Source organism: Lepidochelys kempii, chromosome 1, assembly GCF_965140285.1.
Source record: "Lepidochelys kempii isolate rLepKem1 chromosome 1, rLepKem1.hap1, whole genome shotgun sequence".
Lineage (NCBI taxonomy): Eukaryota > Metazoa > Chordata > Testudines > Cheloniidae > Lepidochelys > Lepidochelys kempii.
Genome location: NC_136380.1, coordinates 312048805 through 312067196, shown reverse-complemented (window position 1 = coordinate 312067196; position 18392 = coordinate 312048805). Strand labels below are relative to the sequence as shown.

At 37.1% G+C, this 18392-nt stretch overlaps 1 protein-coding gene across 6 annotated transcripts in view; it reads left to right on the top strand.

Moving 5' to 3' along the window:
• The window catches only part of POT1 (protection of telomeres 1), a 149009-nt gene extending 132101 nt beyond the window's left edge, over window positions 1-16908 (top strand). For 3 of the 6 annotated variants that reach the window (XM_073328246.2, XM_073328247.2, XM_073328245.2), the window contains exons 11-14: window positions 1423-1514; window positions 6439-6530; window positions 11605-11710; window positions 12931-16908. In XM_073328246.2, the coding sequence (XP_073184347.1) occupies window positions 1423-1514; window positions 6439-6530; window positions 11605-11710; window positions 12931-13043 (403 nt within the window). In that variant the 3' untranslated portion in view covers window positions 13044-16908. The remainder of the gene's footprint in view (window positions 1-1422; window positions 1515-6438; window positions 6531-11604; window positions 11711-12930) is intronic. The other 3 variants (XM_073328242.2, XM_073328241.2, XM_073328243.2) reach the window with 2 other exon arrangements.
• Window positions 16909-18392: the final 1484 nt, after the last annotated feature.

Below are 18392 nucleotides of genomic sequence, written 5' to 3'. Positions count from 1 at the left end.
GAGCAGGAGCAGTAGTTTTTCATTTGGCCTGATGGCAGGTTGTACCCTTGTTGCCCTCTTTGCATGGGTATGGATGTGTCCCTTGCAGAGGTGGTTCAGTCTACTGTGTAGACCAAATCATGGCCTGTACATTATAGTTTCCCTTATTCAGAAGGTTCGTGATTCTCTTTTGTAGTGAAAGCTCCCAAAGTTTGTCTCGAAGAGAAGCCCATCCCACAGCCAGCACGTTGAATAATAGTAGGCACAAAGGCCTCCAAACTTGGGAGTTCATTTAGGAAACTTGAAGGTTCATGATGTTTCAAAGTCTCACTTGTGTGCGTTAAGACCTTTACAGTAAAATTAAATGTGCACCAAGGTATGGTTGGTGTAGGGGCGATGCTTGAATTCCCTGACAGCTGTACGTCTAAAATCTCAGCCTTTGCAATTTTCATTAACGGTCTTACATTTCATCTATGTAGAATTTTTGGGTATTATCTTATTGCCCATGTAGTTGTCCTAACTCTGAATGCCACATATTCTATGTAACATATTTTAAAGGTATGAATTATATTCCTGCAACGTATTAAACCAAATTCTGCTATATTTTCTCCATTGTAAAACCAGAGTGACTTTATTGATATCTGCTTCACACCAGTGTAAGTGGGAGCAGAATTAGGTCCACTGATGACAAATTTGCTTTTAAAGCTAATCTTAAAGATAATAAATGTCAATTTTATGTTATAACTGTAACATACTAGCACAGAAGCTTATTTTGAGGGCAGAATAATGCTACCATAACTTTGTTTCTTAGGGCAAATGAAAATAACTTTATATGGACATCTCTCAACATTAGATATTTTTATTCACTTTACAGTATTTTAGTTGCTGTCTTACATTCTGTAAAGGTTTGATGATGGTACATTAGTACTCCAGGAATAAAAAGGAGAGGTTCTTTTAATAACTCATAATTAAAATATTTTAGGCACAGGTTAATCCAAATTCCTATACTAATAATCTTATAAGCCTATCATGTATTTTAATACATAGTAGAGTTTCAGATTTATTACTGTTGTTACAAAATTGCACTTTATAAGTATTGTTAAAGAACCAAAAGTGCTAGTGTATGAATATGTGCTCAGTTGGTATCAGTGCACAGTTAGCCTTTTTTATTCAATTAGGCTCTTTTGTGGGTCAAAATAACTTACTTTTTGTAGCTGGTGATTCATAAGGAGCATTAATGTAGTTTAGTACTTTAGATGTTGTACGAAGCTTCTCTGCCTTAAAAAACCTGATTTGTACACTGTGGACCTTTTCATAGTGGAGATGGTTTGCATCTCCACTGAGTAACTTTATTTGAATAAACTTGTTTGGCATAGAATGAACAAGCTAATAGTTCATCACCTTGAAGTCTGTACACTAACAGCATCTTATTTTAAATGTCAGGTGCAAACAGTGTTCGAATCAGAAGACTATCCAGAGTCTCAGTTCCCTTGCAGTAGAAGAACCATCATGGGAGCCCACTGAAATAGCACGAGGTTAGCTAACATCATTATGACCTGAACTAGATTGTGTCTTGATTCTTAAGGTAGATACAAATTGTCTCACTGAATGGATTACACTTTTGCTCGGATCTTTGTGTCCTATGGATGCATGTGTATTTGCATATATGATTACCTTTTTAGAATATTATATTAAAGATGAACTGAAAAACTTTTTACCTTTTGGAATGTGAGCTCATTGTTTAGTGTTTTTTCCTAACCAGGTGACATTTTTAACAATTAAGATAGTGCAGGTGTAACGAATCTTTGTACTTATAGATGAGTATATAGATGAGCTATACACACATATGTAGCATCAGGAATAAAATTTGTACCATGCACAAGTCTTTCACTTGAGCAAAATGTGAATCTTCCTTAGCTGTAAATGATAGTAAGGTTTGTATCGTTTTTTTAAACACTACCCTTAGAGGACATAAACGCTAGCCTACTACATAACCCAGGGAATTGGTGAAGAGTTCATCGCCCAAGTCAAAAAGGTTTGAGCCCCTAAGTCCCCTTTCTGCTTTTGAAAAATCTCCCTGTCTATTCCTTGTGTTGCTTTAGATAGTCTCATCAACTGATGGAAGGAAAACAGAGCCCTGGGAAATACAATGGGTAAAGAAGATAACAGTTTGAACTGTTTCTAAATTTAATTATTTTAAATCAGTTCACATCCTAATAAGGATTTGCAATCTCAAGTAGTATCTAAATCTGACTGATTTTATTAAAGAATACAGACTACTGCAGAAGCATGATGTGTCTCATAAATATCCTCTCATGTTTATTCTGTATTAGTAAATATAAGCTAACACATAACTTACAGTATCAAATTGTGTTCATTAGAAATTTACTTTCCCCCCCAAATTAAAAAAAACAACTAAATTCATTAAATGAAAGCTTTCCAACAAATTAAATAAAAGCAGTAGTTGGGAGATGTGTAATTCCTCACAGCATAATTCATCAACATATCAATGTGGCTACTGCATGAAAACCAATTTTGTCTGGCTGAATAAATAGCTTTGGTTTGGTTAGATTGAACCCTTTGCTTTCAGAATGTACTTCCCTGACGTATTTTAGTCACTGAGTGGTGGATCATGGCAGCATAAACAGTGTACATGACTTGTTTATAGGTAAATACTTGATCGACTATTTACATTTTCCCCAGAATTGTCCAATTAAAGATAGCACAGGTATAAAATGGAGAGATATATAAACGTCTATAATACAAAAGTAATGCATATAATATATAACTAATATTTCCGTAAGAATTTGAATTCATATGAAGGTCTATAAGGCAAGAAGAGTGTTAAAAAGCATCAGTTGTTTATATTCAAATATCGATGGGCTGTAAGAGCCCAAAATGCAAAGTCTTCCCTATTTTACAATTGTGGACTCCTTTTAGTGGAGTCTAGACTCTTACTAAACAAAATTTCGTGAAGGTGACCTAGTCTGGAATCATCAGGAGAAACTGAATAAGTGGTGTGTAAACAGGTCATCCACCTTTTTCTTGGAAGAAACTTCAACAATGTTTCTGTAGAGATGTTTATTCTCACATAACTTCAAACATATACTGCAAGCAATTATTTTTACTTATTTTATCAATTTGATTTTAAAAGTATGTGAATATATTTCTAGTTTTAGCTGATTATATATCATTTGCGCATAGAATCAGAATCCTAGAAATGTAAGACTAGAAGGGACCTCAAGAGGTTATCTAGTCCAGCCCCCCGTGCTGAGGCAGGACCAACTAAACCTAGACCATCCCTGACAAGTGTTTGTCTAACCTGTTCTTAAAAACCTCCAATGACAGGGATTCTTTAACTTTCCTTGGAAGCATATTCCAGTACATTTTTTTGTGTGTAATATCTAATCTAAATCTCCTTTTCTGCAGAGTAAGCTCATTACTTCTTGTCCTGTCTTCAGTGGATTTGGAGAACAGTTGATCACCATCCTCTTTGTAACAGCCCAAACATAGAATCATAGAATATCAGGGTTGGAAGGGACCTCAGGAGATCATCTAGTCCAACCCCCTGCTCAAAGCAGGACCAATCCCCAACTAGGGATTGTCAACTTTGTCAAGCCTGACCTTAAAAGCTTCTAAGGAAGGAGATTCCACCACCTCCCTAGATAACGCATTCCAATGTTTCACCTAGTGAAAAAGTTGTTCCTAATATCCAACCTAAACCTATGCAACTTGAGACCATTGCTCCTTGTTCTGTCATCTGCTACCACTGAGAACAGTCTAGATCCATCCTCTTTGGAACCCCCTTTCAGGTAGTTGAAAGCTGTCAAATCCCCCTTCATTCTTCTCTTCCGCAGACTAAACAATCCCAGTTCCCTCAGCCTCTCCTCATAAATCATGTGTTCCAGTCCCCTAATCCTTTTTGTTGCCCTCCACTGGACGTTTTCCAATTTTTCCACATCCTTCTTGTAGTGTGGGGCCCAAAACTGGACACAGCACTCCAGATGAGACCTCACCAATGTCGAATAGAGGGGAATGATCATGTCCCTGGATCTGCTGACAATGCCCCTACTTATACATCCCAAAATGCCATTGGCCTTCTTGGCAACAAGGGCACACTGTTGACTCATATCCAGCTTCTCGTCCACTATAACCACGAGGTCCTTTTCTGCAGAACTGCTGCCAAGCCATTCGGTCCCTAGTCTGTAGCGGTGCATGGGATTCTTCTGTCTTAAGTGCAGGACTCTGCACTTGTCCTTGTTGAACCTCATCAGATTTCTTTTGGCCCAATCCTCTAATTTGTCTAGGGCCCTCTGTATTCTATCCCTACCCTGCAGCCTATCTACCTCTCCTCCCAGTTTAGTGTCATCTGCAAACTTGCTGAGGGTGCAATCCACACCATCCTCCAGATCATTAATGAAGATATTGAACAAAACCGGCCCGAGGACTGACCGTTGGGGCACTCCACTTGATACCGTCTGCCAACTAGACATGGAGCCATTGATCACTACCTGTTGAGCCCGACAATCTAGCCAACTTTCTATCCACCTTATAGTCCATTCATCCAGCCCATACTTCTTTAACTTGCTGGCAAGAATACTGTGGGAGACCGTGTCAAAAGCTTTGCTAAAGTCAAGGAACAACACATCCATGACATATTTGAAGACTGTTACCAGGTCCCTCCTCAGTAGTCTCTTCTCAAAACTAACATGCCCATTTTTTTAACTTTTCCTCGTATGTCAGGTTTTCTAACCATTTTATCATTTTTGTTGCTGGACTCTCCAATTTGGCCACATATTTCTTAAAGTGTGGCACCCAGAACTGGACTCAGTACTCCAGCTGAGTCTTCACTGGTGCCAAGTGGAGCAGGATAGTTACCTCTCATGTCTTATTACATATGATATTCCTGTTTATACACCCCAAAATATTAGCCCTTTTCACAATTGCATCACGTTGACTCATATTCAGTTTGTGATTCACTTAAACCCCCAGATCCTTTTCTAGCCAGTTATTCCCTGTTTTGTAGTTGTGCCTTTAGTTTTTCATTCCCACGTGTAGTACTTTGCACTTGTCTTTTGATGAATTTCATCTTGTTGATTTCAGACCAATTTTCCAGTTTATCAAGGTCATTTTGAATTCTAATTCTGCCCTCCAAAGTACTGGTAACCCCATCCAGTTTAGTGTCATCCACAGATTTTACAAGCATGCTTTCCACTCCATTATCAAAGTCATTAATGAAAATATTAAATGGGACCAGACCCTGGACAGGCCCCTGCAGAACCCAATAGGAATCTAAAGCAGTATTCAAATATAAACCACACACAGACTTTCAATTGAAGATAGTCAGGAGAGTGTGTGATTGGAAAGTAGCTGCAATAATTATATAGATTAGATGCATAGTTTTGGATCATTTTTGTCTGACAGATGACATAGTTAATATCCGTGGGAGAATGTACCTAGCCATTGAATTTTCACAGATGGGTTTAGTTAATTTCAGAGTACCGGTCAGGCAGCTTTTTTATTTGAGTAGAACTTGCCCAGGAATTTTAATTACATCATATGGAATAAATTGTTTTCCCATAGATAATATATTTCACCAAATATATTGCAGTATGTTAGTTTAGAACATGATCCTGTTGTCACTGAACCAAAGGCAAAACTCTCACCAATTTCAGTGGAAGATCAGGCAGAAAGAGATCCTAACACATAGAAGTTAGGATGTATGCAAATGTTTCCAACATTTTTACTAAAGAGAAAAGATGTACTTTGGAGCATTTTCTGTATTTTTCTAAACTCCTGAGCAAAACTGAATTTCCATTCTAATGTGGTACTCTATATGTAAATCTTTCTGGGCATCTCATTTAACCTGCAACACAAAATGTTTTCACTTAGTGTATAATAACATTGTCATGAATCATATATGTAGTGCTATGTGAAATGTTTAGTGAAAATACATGCTTCACTGAAAAAATGCAGATTTGCTTCAACCAAAACAATCAGCAAATTCAAGTAGATTTTGGTGAATTTTTTGTATTGGTGGGAGGAGAGAGGAAAAAAACAACTTTTCATTTCAGAAATGCCTTTTGTTTTGGAATTTCCCTCAATTTTATATAAAAATAAAAACCTTGAAATCAAAACAAAATGTCTGGTTTTAGATTGAATGAAACATTTCCATTGTTTGCTTAAAAAAAAAAAACTTGAAAATTTTTTGTTTCAGGTCAACCTGAAAAGATTTTGTTGTTTATTTTTCAGTTCAGTGTTGAACTGAAAGATCTGTGATTCGCACAGCTCTAATTATTAATCCACAACCACCACCTGTCCAAGTATCTAATTATATTTTTAAATTATGATCTTACAATAAGTCACATCATTAAAAGCAAGTCATTTCAATTACCTTGTGTTGTGATAATTTTGTCTTGAGTTCTCAGTACCTAAAGCAAAATTTTTTTCCCACACTAGTTTTAGGTATTGAGCCACTCCAGTATGTCTTTGTTATGAAGTTTACACTTGATGATGGCACAGGAACACTGGATGCATACCTCTTTGATTATGTAAGTAAACAGAGGGTAAATAGATGATGGTTCTTGTTAAGTATCATCTCAGAGATGTATGCATGTATATATGAATTTGTACATTCTCTTTGTCATATGCAGTGTTTTAAAACAAACTATTATAATGAATGTACAAATTATTAGCACTATCCTTTGATGAAAATGCTGTTTAGGTCAATACTAGATAAAAGGTAAAATGGGAGAAAAATGTGTGTTCAAGTCTTAAAATGGACTGAAGAGAGGAACTAGAGTGGCAGTTGTGGACACCCTCCTGCTTCCCCCCACCAGGGCACAACCTCGACTGTGGGACTGGTATGTCCCCATTAACACTCTGGATCAGGGTACTCTTACACTGCTCTGCTAGTAACTAGCAGCCCCTTCTGGCTTTGCTGTCACATAGCCATTAGCACATGAGGGTACACCCAAAGTTACATGCAGGCTTTCACAGCCTGTCATGAACTATACATAGGGAGACCCCAGCAAATCCCCAGGGCCCAGTCTTGCACCCCAAAAATGTACCATCTTGCGCTGATTAAGAAGGTCTTGAGCAGTATAAGCTCATTAATTAATTCACCACTCCTTCAAAGGATAGTGGATGTGCCCCAGACTTTGTAATTTGAGCAGATTCCCCGAGCTCTTTAGACAAATTCATTGGTGAAGATAAAGAATTAAAATAAGTTTATTAACTACAAAAAGATAGATTTTAAATGATTATAAGTTGTAAGCATAGAGATCAGAGTTGGTTACATAAGAAATAAAAGAGAAAATCAAAGTTTAAATCATGAACTTTATCAGACTAAGCAAGAGTTGAATCAAGCAGTTTTTCTCACCCCACTCAAAGTTGCAAGCAGTTCACAGTTCTTAATACACAGGCTGAACTCCCTGCTCAACCTGGGACCAATTTCCTAGTTCAAAGTCTTTTCTGCCAAACGTTCTTGTTGCCTTCAGAGTAGGTGGGGAGGAAAGAGGCAGACTCTTAATGCCACTGTCCCTTATTTTATATACTCAGTTCATGTGTCTGGAAAAATACTGGCTCAAACGTGGAGTCAAGCATCACCAGTCCTGATACCTTGCTGAGTCACTGAGTTAAGCAATCCCCATTATGTAGAGCTTGAGCAACTGTCTCTTACTGAATTGTAAATCTCTTGTTTGAAATTCCCTTACTGGTCAACGGGTAGGGAGGGTCGTTTAACACCCATCTGGGTGTGGGTCACCCCCTTTGTTGCCACTGGATAGCTTGCTATGGGCATCTCCTACACTCACAACATATTTAAGTAACAACCATATAGCAAAATCTCATAATTCTATATACAATGATGACATACATATTTTGACAGAACAATGAGTTTCAGCAAATCATGAGTTTTCATAGGATATTAAGATATCCTATGAAAACTCATGATTTGCTGAAACAAGACATTCTTGGTACAAAATATAACCATACACAAGTGGTGAATATGTAGGCTACAGAGTGCTATTTTGAAGTACAATATGTCACAGGTATACAGCATTCTGTTTTTCCACAAAGTCCCTGGTTGAGCTGGCTGAGTTTCTCTCTGTCATGGTGTTAAATCACCCTGTCTGATTGCTTTCAATCTGATCATTGAGAGTGACTATTTTGGGGGGTTAGCTCAGGATTTTATGACTACTCTGACAACTTGAAATTAGATGAAGGTTTCTAACCATTAGAGGAGTGAGGTTTTGGAATAGCCTTCCAAGGGAAGCGTTGGGGTAAAAGACCTATCTGGCTTTAAGATTAAACTTAATAAGTTTATGGAGGAGATGGTATGATGGGACAATGTGATTTTGGCAATTAATTGATCTTTAAATATTCATGGTAAATAGGCCCAATGGCCTGTGATGGGATGTTAGATGGGGTGGGATCTGAGTTACTACAGAGAATTCTTTCCTGGGTTTCTGGCTGGTGTATCTTGCCCATATGCTTAGGGTTCAGCTGATCGCCATATTTGGGGTCAGGAAGAAATTTTGTCCAGGGCAGATTGGAAGAGGCCCTGGAGGTTTTTCGCCTTCCTCTGTAGCATGGGGCACGGGTCACTTGCTGGAGGATTCTCTGCTCCTTGAAGTCTTTAAACCATGTTTTGAGGACTTCAATAGCTCAGACATAGGTGAGAGGTTTATTGTAGGAGTGGGTAGGTGAGATTCTGTGGCCTGCATTGTGCAGGAGGTCAGACTAGATGATCATCATGGTCCCTTCTGACCTTAATAACTATGAATCTGTATAAACTCTGTTTCCTTACTGGGTAGATTCTAGCCAAAGCCATATAGCTGTCCATCCTCTAAATCTAGTTGTTTGATCTAAAGGTCTGGGTAATGGGGCTCTTGCTTGTCATGAACTGACTAGTGCCTCCTAGGTTTTATTCATCTAGCCTCCAAATAGTCCCTGCTCTAGAAAGATTGTTTGTCTTACCTAAACACTTGGTCTCCACATTTAACATCAGATTATACATTCACTCTTTGTGACTTTACAGACTTTGCTTAAATTACATGTCTCCGTTTCCCAATTTTCTAAAATAGAAATGATATTGGCCTGCCCATGGGAATGTGAGGGATTAACTAAATGATTCTAAAGTGCTATGTAAATATGCAATATTATTTTTCATATGCATATGTAATAGATGTATTACTTTGTGGAAGAAATGGAAAATCCTATTTCATATGTTCATGATGGCAGAGTTAAATTAGTTGTGAGTACTCTGCATGTCCTAGATTTTGAGTAGTTGGGCCTTCATGTTTCATTTAGATAGTTGTTTGTATTCAATAGACATTTGTTTTAGCTGTCCTTTCAGTTGTTGCATACCTGCTGATAATTTCAGGTAGGAATGTAAATGTTAAGAAGTATGAGGACTTTGATAAGATGAATAGATGCTGATAATACCAATCTAATGTAACATTATATTTGTAATGTATTACACAGCAGCTTTGGAATTATCTAAAACAAGTTGGGCTTTTTGATCCCTGTGTTTCACAGCTTGCAACATCCTCACCTCAAATACATACAAATTAATATAGAAATATATTTTTACCCACTGTGTCAAGTGACAATCAGGGGGAAATATTTTCCCATTTCTTTAGCACATTCTGTATAACAGGTTAAAAGGCTCTTCTCGTAAAATATTAAGGTCTTTAGCTGCAAAAGGAAGCTGAAGCCCAGCAATCCCCACTTTCTCCTCTTCTTTCCTTTCCACGGCCCCTCTCCCCTTCTTTGAAAGCTGTTCTTCTAAATTGAGAAACTAATCTGGGGGAGCTGCTGAGTGCTACAGCTGAGCTGCAGGGGGAAAAGGTAGTTTTCTTTTGAAGTGTTACCTGCACTTCAAAAGGAAACTGCCACTTTCCTCTGCTCAGACTAAGGTGCTCCAACAGTGCTTGAGAAGAACCTGGGCTGCTTTGAATTGTGACTTTAAACTAGCTTCCAATCAGATTTCTATAGTCATGCTCCCAGTTCATTTTCTTAACCTGATTGTCTGAGTTAAAGGAGCTGGGGAGAAGAGTCAGCAAAAATTATGGTATGGTAGCAGGAAGGACTTCGGAGGTCAGAGGGAGTAATTGTCCCTCTCTGACATGTCCCCATCTTTTGGTCATTTTCCATTAGATTTCTAGTTTAAAAATTAAAGTGAGGAGAAACTGTTCCCACATTAGTTCTTTTAAGAGAAAGCATGAGTTGAAAATGTGTCTCTTTTGCCGTAAACGGTTGTTCTTTAACATTTATATTATAGTGCCATCTAGAGGTCAACCAGAAAGGACCCCATTTTGCTAGGTGACACATCAGCTGGGCTCCAGGGAGAAAAAGAGATGAGGTTGGCCAAGAAATGTGGGGGAAAGAGGAACAAAATGAAAGTCTGGTCAAAGTTATGTTAAAATAATTATGCTGTAGTGAAAATTGTTGGGAGTAGGTTTTATACAGTTCCCCTACTCTTTTATTTCATCATCTGCTTGAGCTACTCTTTATAGTGGGAGGATAAATTGTGTAAAACCCACCCACATGTCTTTTCAAACAGAAGAATGAAATTCAAAACAAGAGTTCTACTTGCATAGGTTCAGATTCCGACACCCTTACTCCTGTTCACCTCCTTAATCTTGAGGAGTAAGTGGTATTTTATGCCTCAGGATTTCCATTCATAGCAGTGGGACTATTTGAGGTGTAAGGTTGAATTTAAATAAGGATAGCACAATCCTGTCTATAATTTCTGTCTGTTTGTCTATCATACTTATATGGCCCCCATCACTATAGTATCTAGAGCTGGGCAATTGGGTTGGGGGGGGGAGGTATTATTTTTGCCAAAAAAAAAAAAATGCATTTTGGGGGCTCTGAAACTATTCACAAATTTGTGATGAATTTGTCAAAAAGTTTTGCCTGAAAAAAGAAAATAAAAATGTTTTTTCGAAAAGTCAAATTTTTTCATTTCAACCATTTGAAAATATTGTTTTGACTTTGTTTCAAAATGTTTCATTTTGAAATATCTTTTTGACTTTTCATTGTGAAATGATGTTTCATTTTTAAATTTTGTGCCATTAAAAAAACCCGTATAAAATGGTGAAAAACACCCAAAGCTGACTGAATCAACACTGATTACAAAAAAATAATCATCTTGTGTCAACCTAAAACATTTTAATTGGTTCAAAACAGAAAAAAAAAATGAAAAACTGAATTTCAGTTTGAATCAAACCAATTTGTTTTTTCACATTTTTTGAGTCAGCCCCCTGCCAACTGAAAAATCTATTATTCACTCAGCTCTAATAGTGTTTGAGCACCTCACAATCTTTATTGGATTTATCTTCATGCAGTATGTGTGTTAGTAAGGCATTAATGCACTTTTTTGGTGGTCTAAGTCATTGCGCATACTACATGTCTCAGGGTTAATGCCCTACTCATGCATGTTCTGGTTTGTTTCTAGCTGTATTTGGATCATTTTAAAAACACAGAACTGAATATATTGCTCCCTTTTGTCATTTTAGTCTCTTCATAAGATTCAAGAGCTTTCTAAAATGACACTAACTAATGACAACCTGATTTATTTTTCTCTTCTTTTCTCCTCAAACCCTTCCCTTTCCTCAGGAAAAGTTTTTCCAGATTCCTGCCTCCGAAGTCCTTACCAGTAGTCTTCTTCAGGAGAAGATGGAAATGATCATGAATATACTTTGTCCTCCAGGAACAAAACTAGGTCAGCTGTCACTTTTTGTAATCTGCTACTATATATGTAAAGTTAAGCTGTATTCACCATTAATTTATTATAAATATGATGAGAGCACAGACCAAATTCAATACTACAGAATTGTAAGGAAATTGTTACTTTTGTTTAGTGTAATATGTTTGGTTTGCCCTTTTTAAAAAAAAGGGGCCTTTGGGAACAGGAGTAATAATTCAGTCCCTAAAAGGGTAATGAGGGTGTGCAGCTGTTCACTCATGTTGGCATAGATTCAGTTTGGTATGTATATATGCATGTCGAGGCAGAGCTAGATGTGTAATTCACATTTATATGGAAGTTAACCAAAAGACCTTTATTTAAAATGTCACAGAAGCATAGTGACAATTGATAGAGAATTCAGTCTGAGCCCCTCACTTTAGGCCAGATTCTTCCATTGAATGCACACAGAATGTTGGAGTACCCTTTCCTGTGGGAAATCCCTGTGGAAAGTGACTCAGGGTAAGGAAATCTTCATGAAGATCCCATCAGAGTTCCTCTGAGCATTTCATCTGGGGGCCCAAAATGGAAGCGTCCTTTGGGCTGTCTGAACAGAACTGTTTGTCTTTGCCATAGCTCTGGCCCTTAGGAGCCTGTTTCCTCACAGTTTTCAGAGTAACAGCCATGTTAGTCTGTATTCGCAAAAAGAAAAGGAGTACTTGTGGCACCTTAGAGACTAACCAATTTATTTGAGCATAAGCTTTCGTGAGCTACAGCTCACTTCATCGAAGTGAGCTGTAGCTCACGAAAGCTTATGCTCAAATAAATTGGTTAGTCTCTAAGGTGCCACAAGTACTCCTTTTCTTTTTCCTCACAGTGCAAGTCCAAAGCACCCAGGCACCTTTGTCCCTGGGGACCTTCTTCCACCCAGTGCAGTGGGTGTTCCATGGAATAGAAATTATATCCCTAGGCTACATTATCTTCTCCAAGTACAATCCTTTGGTGAGAACAGAGGGAGAATAATGATACAGATCCCACTCTGCAGCCTCCTCCCAGGTGGCTCTCTGTACCAGCAGAGAGGAGAAGTGTTTCTCAATGGGGACTGATCAACCCCTTCTGTGCATAAGAAACTTCAAAATCCATTTTCAGTCAGCTGAATTATGTGTTAGTGTTCCTAGTTAAAGGCTGTGTTAAAGTTCCACTTTTCTTATAAGAGCTGGAAATACTATCAAAATGTGTAATTTGTTTTTGATTTGCAGATGACTTGCCATGGTTGGAATGCTTCATCAGGTCTTATAATGTCAAAGATGGAATGGAACAGCAAGTTTGCTATCAAATTTTTGACACTATGGTTGCTGAAGATGTTATCTAGTGATATGTATTGCAATTTAAGAGACATGCAATTTATTGACATTGATTACAAAAAAGTTTTGAAGCTATAAAAACCATAAAAGGTTTTGTATAACATTTAATGTATCATGTTATGTGTTGAGAAAAATTAATCAGGAAAACAAATGCCTTTTTCTGCATCTCACTTGTGCATGAAGGTTTTAGCTCTTCTGTTTCTGAATTAAAATTAATTGGACATATGCTAAGAGGTATTTATTACTTGCTCTGGGCCCAACCCAGTGAGTCAAGTGGTAGTTGAGGTGCTCAGTACTTCATGGGATTGATCACTGCATGGTTGAAACTGTTAAAAGTGATTTAATATCCAAACATTCCAAGCTATTACGCAATTGAAAATTATCAATAATGTTACTAAACTCTGCTATGACTTACAGCATCGAATTTAAAGGAACATTGTAAAATGTAAACATGTTTTGTAATGTATGAAGAACAGTCAGCATGATTATGCTTTGTTTATTTACCTATTCTAATACAAAAGAGTGTGATTTGAGCACAGCTGTGGAAACTTCCATTAACTTGTATTCCATTAACATAAACTTCCATTAACTTGTATTTCCTCACTTTATTCTGTACAAACCTATTTTAGGATTCTGAAAAACCATGGGTTTTTTCCTTACTTTAATTTCTCATTGATATGTAGATTGTAGCAAGCTTTTCCTGCAATCCTTATGTGTACAGGTAGTGTTACTGACCTCAGTGGAGCTATACGCATGAGTTAGAATTACTCATCTGGTTAAGAATCATAAAGTCAGGCCATAAAAGCAGGGATATTTAAAATATTAAAATGAATACTAATATTTATTAGATTGTAAGGATGGTAAAGTCAGACATATTTGGGACCATATCTGACATTGCTGCTCCTTTAAATTGTGTGTGTATTTGCAGAGGTTCTTGCACATAGTTTGGCTAAATTTAGTGTCCGATTATACTGTCTCGATTGCTTTTCTCTTTTATATAATTGGATTGGATGGCTAAATTTTAAGACAGCATTTTCAGGCCAACGAGTGACTAGTTGGCTACCACAGTGAAAAACATGCGTGCTCTTTTACCTTGCATTCTAATATTTGCCCCAAATTCAGAATAATTTTCTAGAGAATAATTTTAATGTAAAAATTCTTGTAAGGGGAATATGCTTCTTGTCATCAAGGAAAAAATTACATAACACTTGCACAGCGGACTTTTTTAAATGGAGTATGGAGATATTTAAAATAGTGCTAACAGTTGACTAGTACTTTGATACTAAATACAAATGATTTTACAGTGTTCTAAGAAATGATTAGTAGAATAAGCTATTATATCCACTTAGTTTCATACAAATGTCAATAGATTTTGTGTGTTACTTTAAAAATCACTCTGAGCAATGGAAACAGTGAGCCATGAACCTAGAAGTTATATGCTTTATCAATTATCATGTGGGTAGAAGGTACATTAACATTGGAAGCCGATGGTTCGCTTTCAAGGAGAGGAGAAACTGTCAGCCTGATTGAATGGGACCATCAGCTTGCCAAGCAAGGAAAAAAACTGGCAATATTTCTGAAAGCAGCTGCCTACCTACCCCTGGCCTGATGAGAGATACTGATAAGTGAATTATTTTTAAGACTTGAACACCTACTTGGGTGTCCAGATAATTTCAGTGGAATTTAACTCCTGAAGTGCTCATCCATAAGAAATATACAAGGGTTTGTTTGCTAGGTAATGGATAGTTTAATCACAAAAACTATAGAGCCAAACCTCTTTTGGAATAAGATTTGTATAGAAGCCTGTATTTCTGGTTGTGTTACATGACATCACAAACCATATTATGCACTGCCAGTCGTTGTTAGAAAGTAAGTGTTAAATTGTAAATGTTTTTTATATAAATAAAAAGTCATGTTCCTATACATCATTGCAGGTATTAATAATATCTATTTTAAAGTAACCCTTTTGAAAAATAATAGATCAGAATATATAAGGGTCACACTTCAGTGTATATTTGTTTTCACCATCTCTAATGTTTGAGATTCTTGGCAGAACGTTTTCAAGTCATTTTATGATTGTAAATATGACACTTAAAGTTGTTTGGCTATTGAATATTGTAATATTCAGCTGATTGATAAACACAGTTTAAAATAATGTGCTCTTTTCTCACACTTAACTTTTGGATATCTATTCACAAACACTCTTTGCTGCCAATGGCCTCATCCAGCAAAGCACATTCTTAGATAAGTTTGTTGAATTGGAACCCAAATAGTTAATTGTCTTACCAGATGTATTTTATTTGAGATTTTCAGTGCTCTTGGAAGATGTTGAATTTGTCAGAACCGAAGATCACGGTTCACAAAACTTGTCTCAATGTTGACCTGAAGGATCCTTCTATAGGGGTGATTGAGCTGTGTTCAATCTCCATGACTGTTTTATTCCTTAATGCTTCTGTGGAGACTGCCAACTTGGAAGCCAATTGGGATAGTAGTTTCTGTGATGCAGGCAGTTTTCACTCTGATCTGAATTGAGAGCACAAACTCACACCAACTTACTGTAGGCCACACCTGTTACAGTAATGACTTTCAGTCACTACCGACCTGGACCAGATACCATCTTCTGCACAGAAGCAAGAAATTCTATCTCCCATTTTCAGGCCCTTGGTCACATTTCTCTAGTTTCAAAACATATTTTAAAAATAAATCAAAACTGTCTTTCTGAATTGAGTGAATGAGATTGCTGAGATCCATCGATGATATAGTAGCTATCCATAGAATTAATTTATTAAAGACATTTTAAAATGTTATGTTAACATTTTATATAATTAATGTGGGAAAAATCAGAATGCTTTGAAAGGTGAATCTGATATCTGTGATTTCAAAGCTGATTAATGATTAACCTGTTGAATTGAAGATAATTCACCTCCCAATGACTTCATAAATATCTCCTTCAGTTACCTTTGGTAAATGAAATAACCAAACAATCATTCATTTTCTGATACAGCTGTAAAATTAACCTGAAAAGTTTTCAAAATAAATCACTTCTAAAAATGAAACCTACAGCGGTCTCTGAGTTGTGAAGAATATGTATTAAGGTTATAACAACCAACAAGAATGCACTTCTATGTAGAAATCCATGATTAAATCGAGTCTTCCTGACTAGTGATTTAAATCATGATTTAAATCAATTCCACCTTGATCAGATCTATTTTTAAAATACAGTATATTTTTAATGAGTGGGTTATAGTGTTCCATTTTGGGGTTCTGGTGATACGTAAACTACTTGAGTTGTACTCTTTGATTGACAGTGTTACCAGAATCCCTTCAATGAAGTTATAGTCCCTATAATTCACAGCTACTATTCAGTCAGTCTAATCAGTCTATAGAAATTACAGCTAAAAATGAACAGATCTGTGAAGATGTAAATCATTGTATACAAAAAGCCACATTTAAATTACTGACATTTTGCATACTGCATATATAGTAAACAGTATGGAACAAAATGCATATGCAGAAACAGGAGGAGTAGGCTAGTGCAAATGCAATTTAACAGCTTTTCAGATCAAAATTTCAGCTTTTTTTCAGACAGCTATGTAAGTGCTGTCATCCATATTTCCTCTGTAAAGATTAACTTATTTGCAAAATTCAACCATTTAAGCTGCATCTGAAACTCAGAATATCTGAACATCCCTAACTCAAAAGTGGACAAATTTTGCAAACAAAGAAAGCATCTGGATGGAGGGCTGGTAACCAGTTTCAAGAATTTCAGATCTCTGGAATTAAAGACAAATGACCAAGTTACAGCAGCTTTTTTGAAACACCATTTTACACATGTATACGGAGAAGATAAACTATAACCATGTCAGAAACTATCCGTGTCCAATAAAGTAAAGCAGTTATGGTGTCAAGGAAACTCTTTCCTCCTTCTAGTCCACCCAGAACACTGCAGCACTGGTTCAAACACCCTTAAATCCCTCTTTTTCTGCTGTAAACAATTCAGCTTTTTCTCTACACCTTTAAGACACTTAGGGTCTGATCCTGGAGACTTGCTGCATGCAGGTGGACCTTTGTACCAATCAGAGTCCCAGTAACATCAGTGGAGTTTCACATGGGCCCATGGGTCTGCGTGTGAGCCATCGGATCTGTATCACATCTTTGCCATAATTTCCTCCTGTCCCTTTCACTGTTCCTTAAATTCCTTTCCTTTCTTACTTGCTGATCACTACATACCTGGAATAACCCTCATTCACATCTACTCCCCTCTCTGCCCACAGAAAAAACATATGACAAAGCCTCTCTCCAAGATGCTTACTATCTGAAGAGTGCACCATATTCTCTGTATTGGTTCTGTTCTTTTATTGTCCTCTGTCCTACTCACCACTGCATAGTGTAGCTCCTTTGAAATAAATAAAGTTAGACTGAGCATAATTGGAGTACTGCAGTGATGAATTCAATGGTTACTGAAGTTCTGTGGCTGCAGAATCCCCATAGAATGGACCATTCATCCCAGCTTAGACAAGAAATCCTCTCTCCTGTTGCAATCTTTTGCCTCACTATCTCTTTTCCAAGTCTCACTTCCTCCTCTCTTCCTCAGTAATCTTAGGATTTGTGGGAAGCATAAACAAAGGATTCCAAGTCTTCTGTGTGTCTGGTTCCTGCTATGATAAAAGGAGGTTAGCAATCACTCACTGAAGAGCTGCCATCTCAGATGTTTCTTTTATTCTTCATTTATTTCTTATTTATGTACCTGTTCCCTTTAACATGAGATGGTATGTGCATTTTAACAACAAGGAGGTCTGGTGGCACCTTAAAGACTAACAGAGTTATTTGGCCATAAGCTTTCGTGGGTAAAACACCACTTCTTCAGATGATGTGCTTTTATGAGCACTGCAACCGTTTGTTATTAACTTGGGACTCTTCACTCTCTTCTAAATTTCTTCTCAGATTTGTTCTCAGCTCTATATATTATTTATTTTAAAACATTTTTGCTGTTAACAAGCATGTTATCTCTGGAGACAGAAATCCACAGTTTCAGAACTGCAAAACTAAGCATCTCTGTATGAAAGCAACACCATTTACTTAAATCAATCTACTCTCTGAATTGTGAGTTTGGTTTGGTTTTTCCTGCTGTTGCTACAAGTAACACCTAAGAGCACTATAACTTGAAAGATACTAAAGAGAGGAATAATTTTTATCCCCTTCCAGGTTGTTAATGCATTCGATAGCACCTTGCACACCAGTGCTTTCTCCATTTCCCCTCCATAGTCAGTTTCGCCTGGTGTTTGTGTGGGTCCCTCCCACAGCCATGGGGGAGACAAAAACATTTTTAAACATGGAAAATCTGATTGTAAAACCAC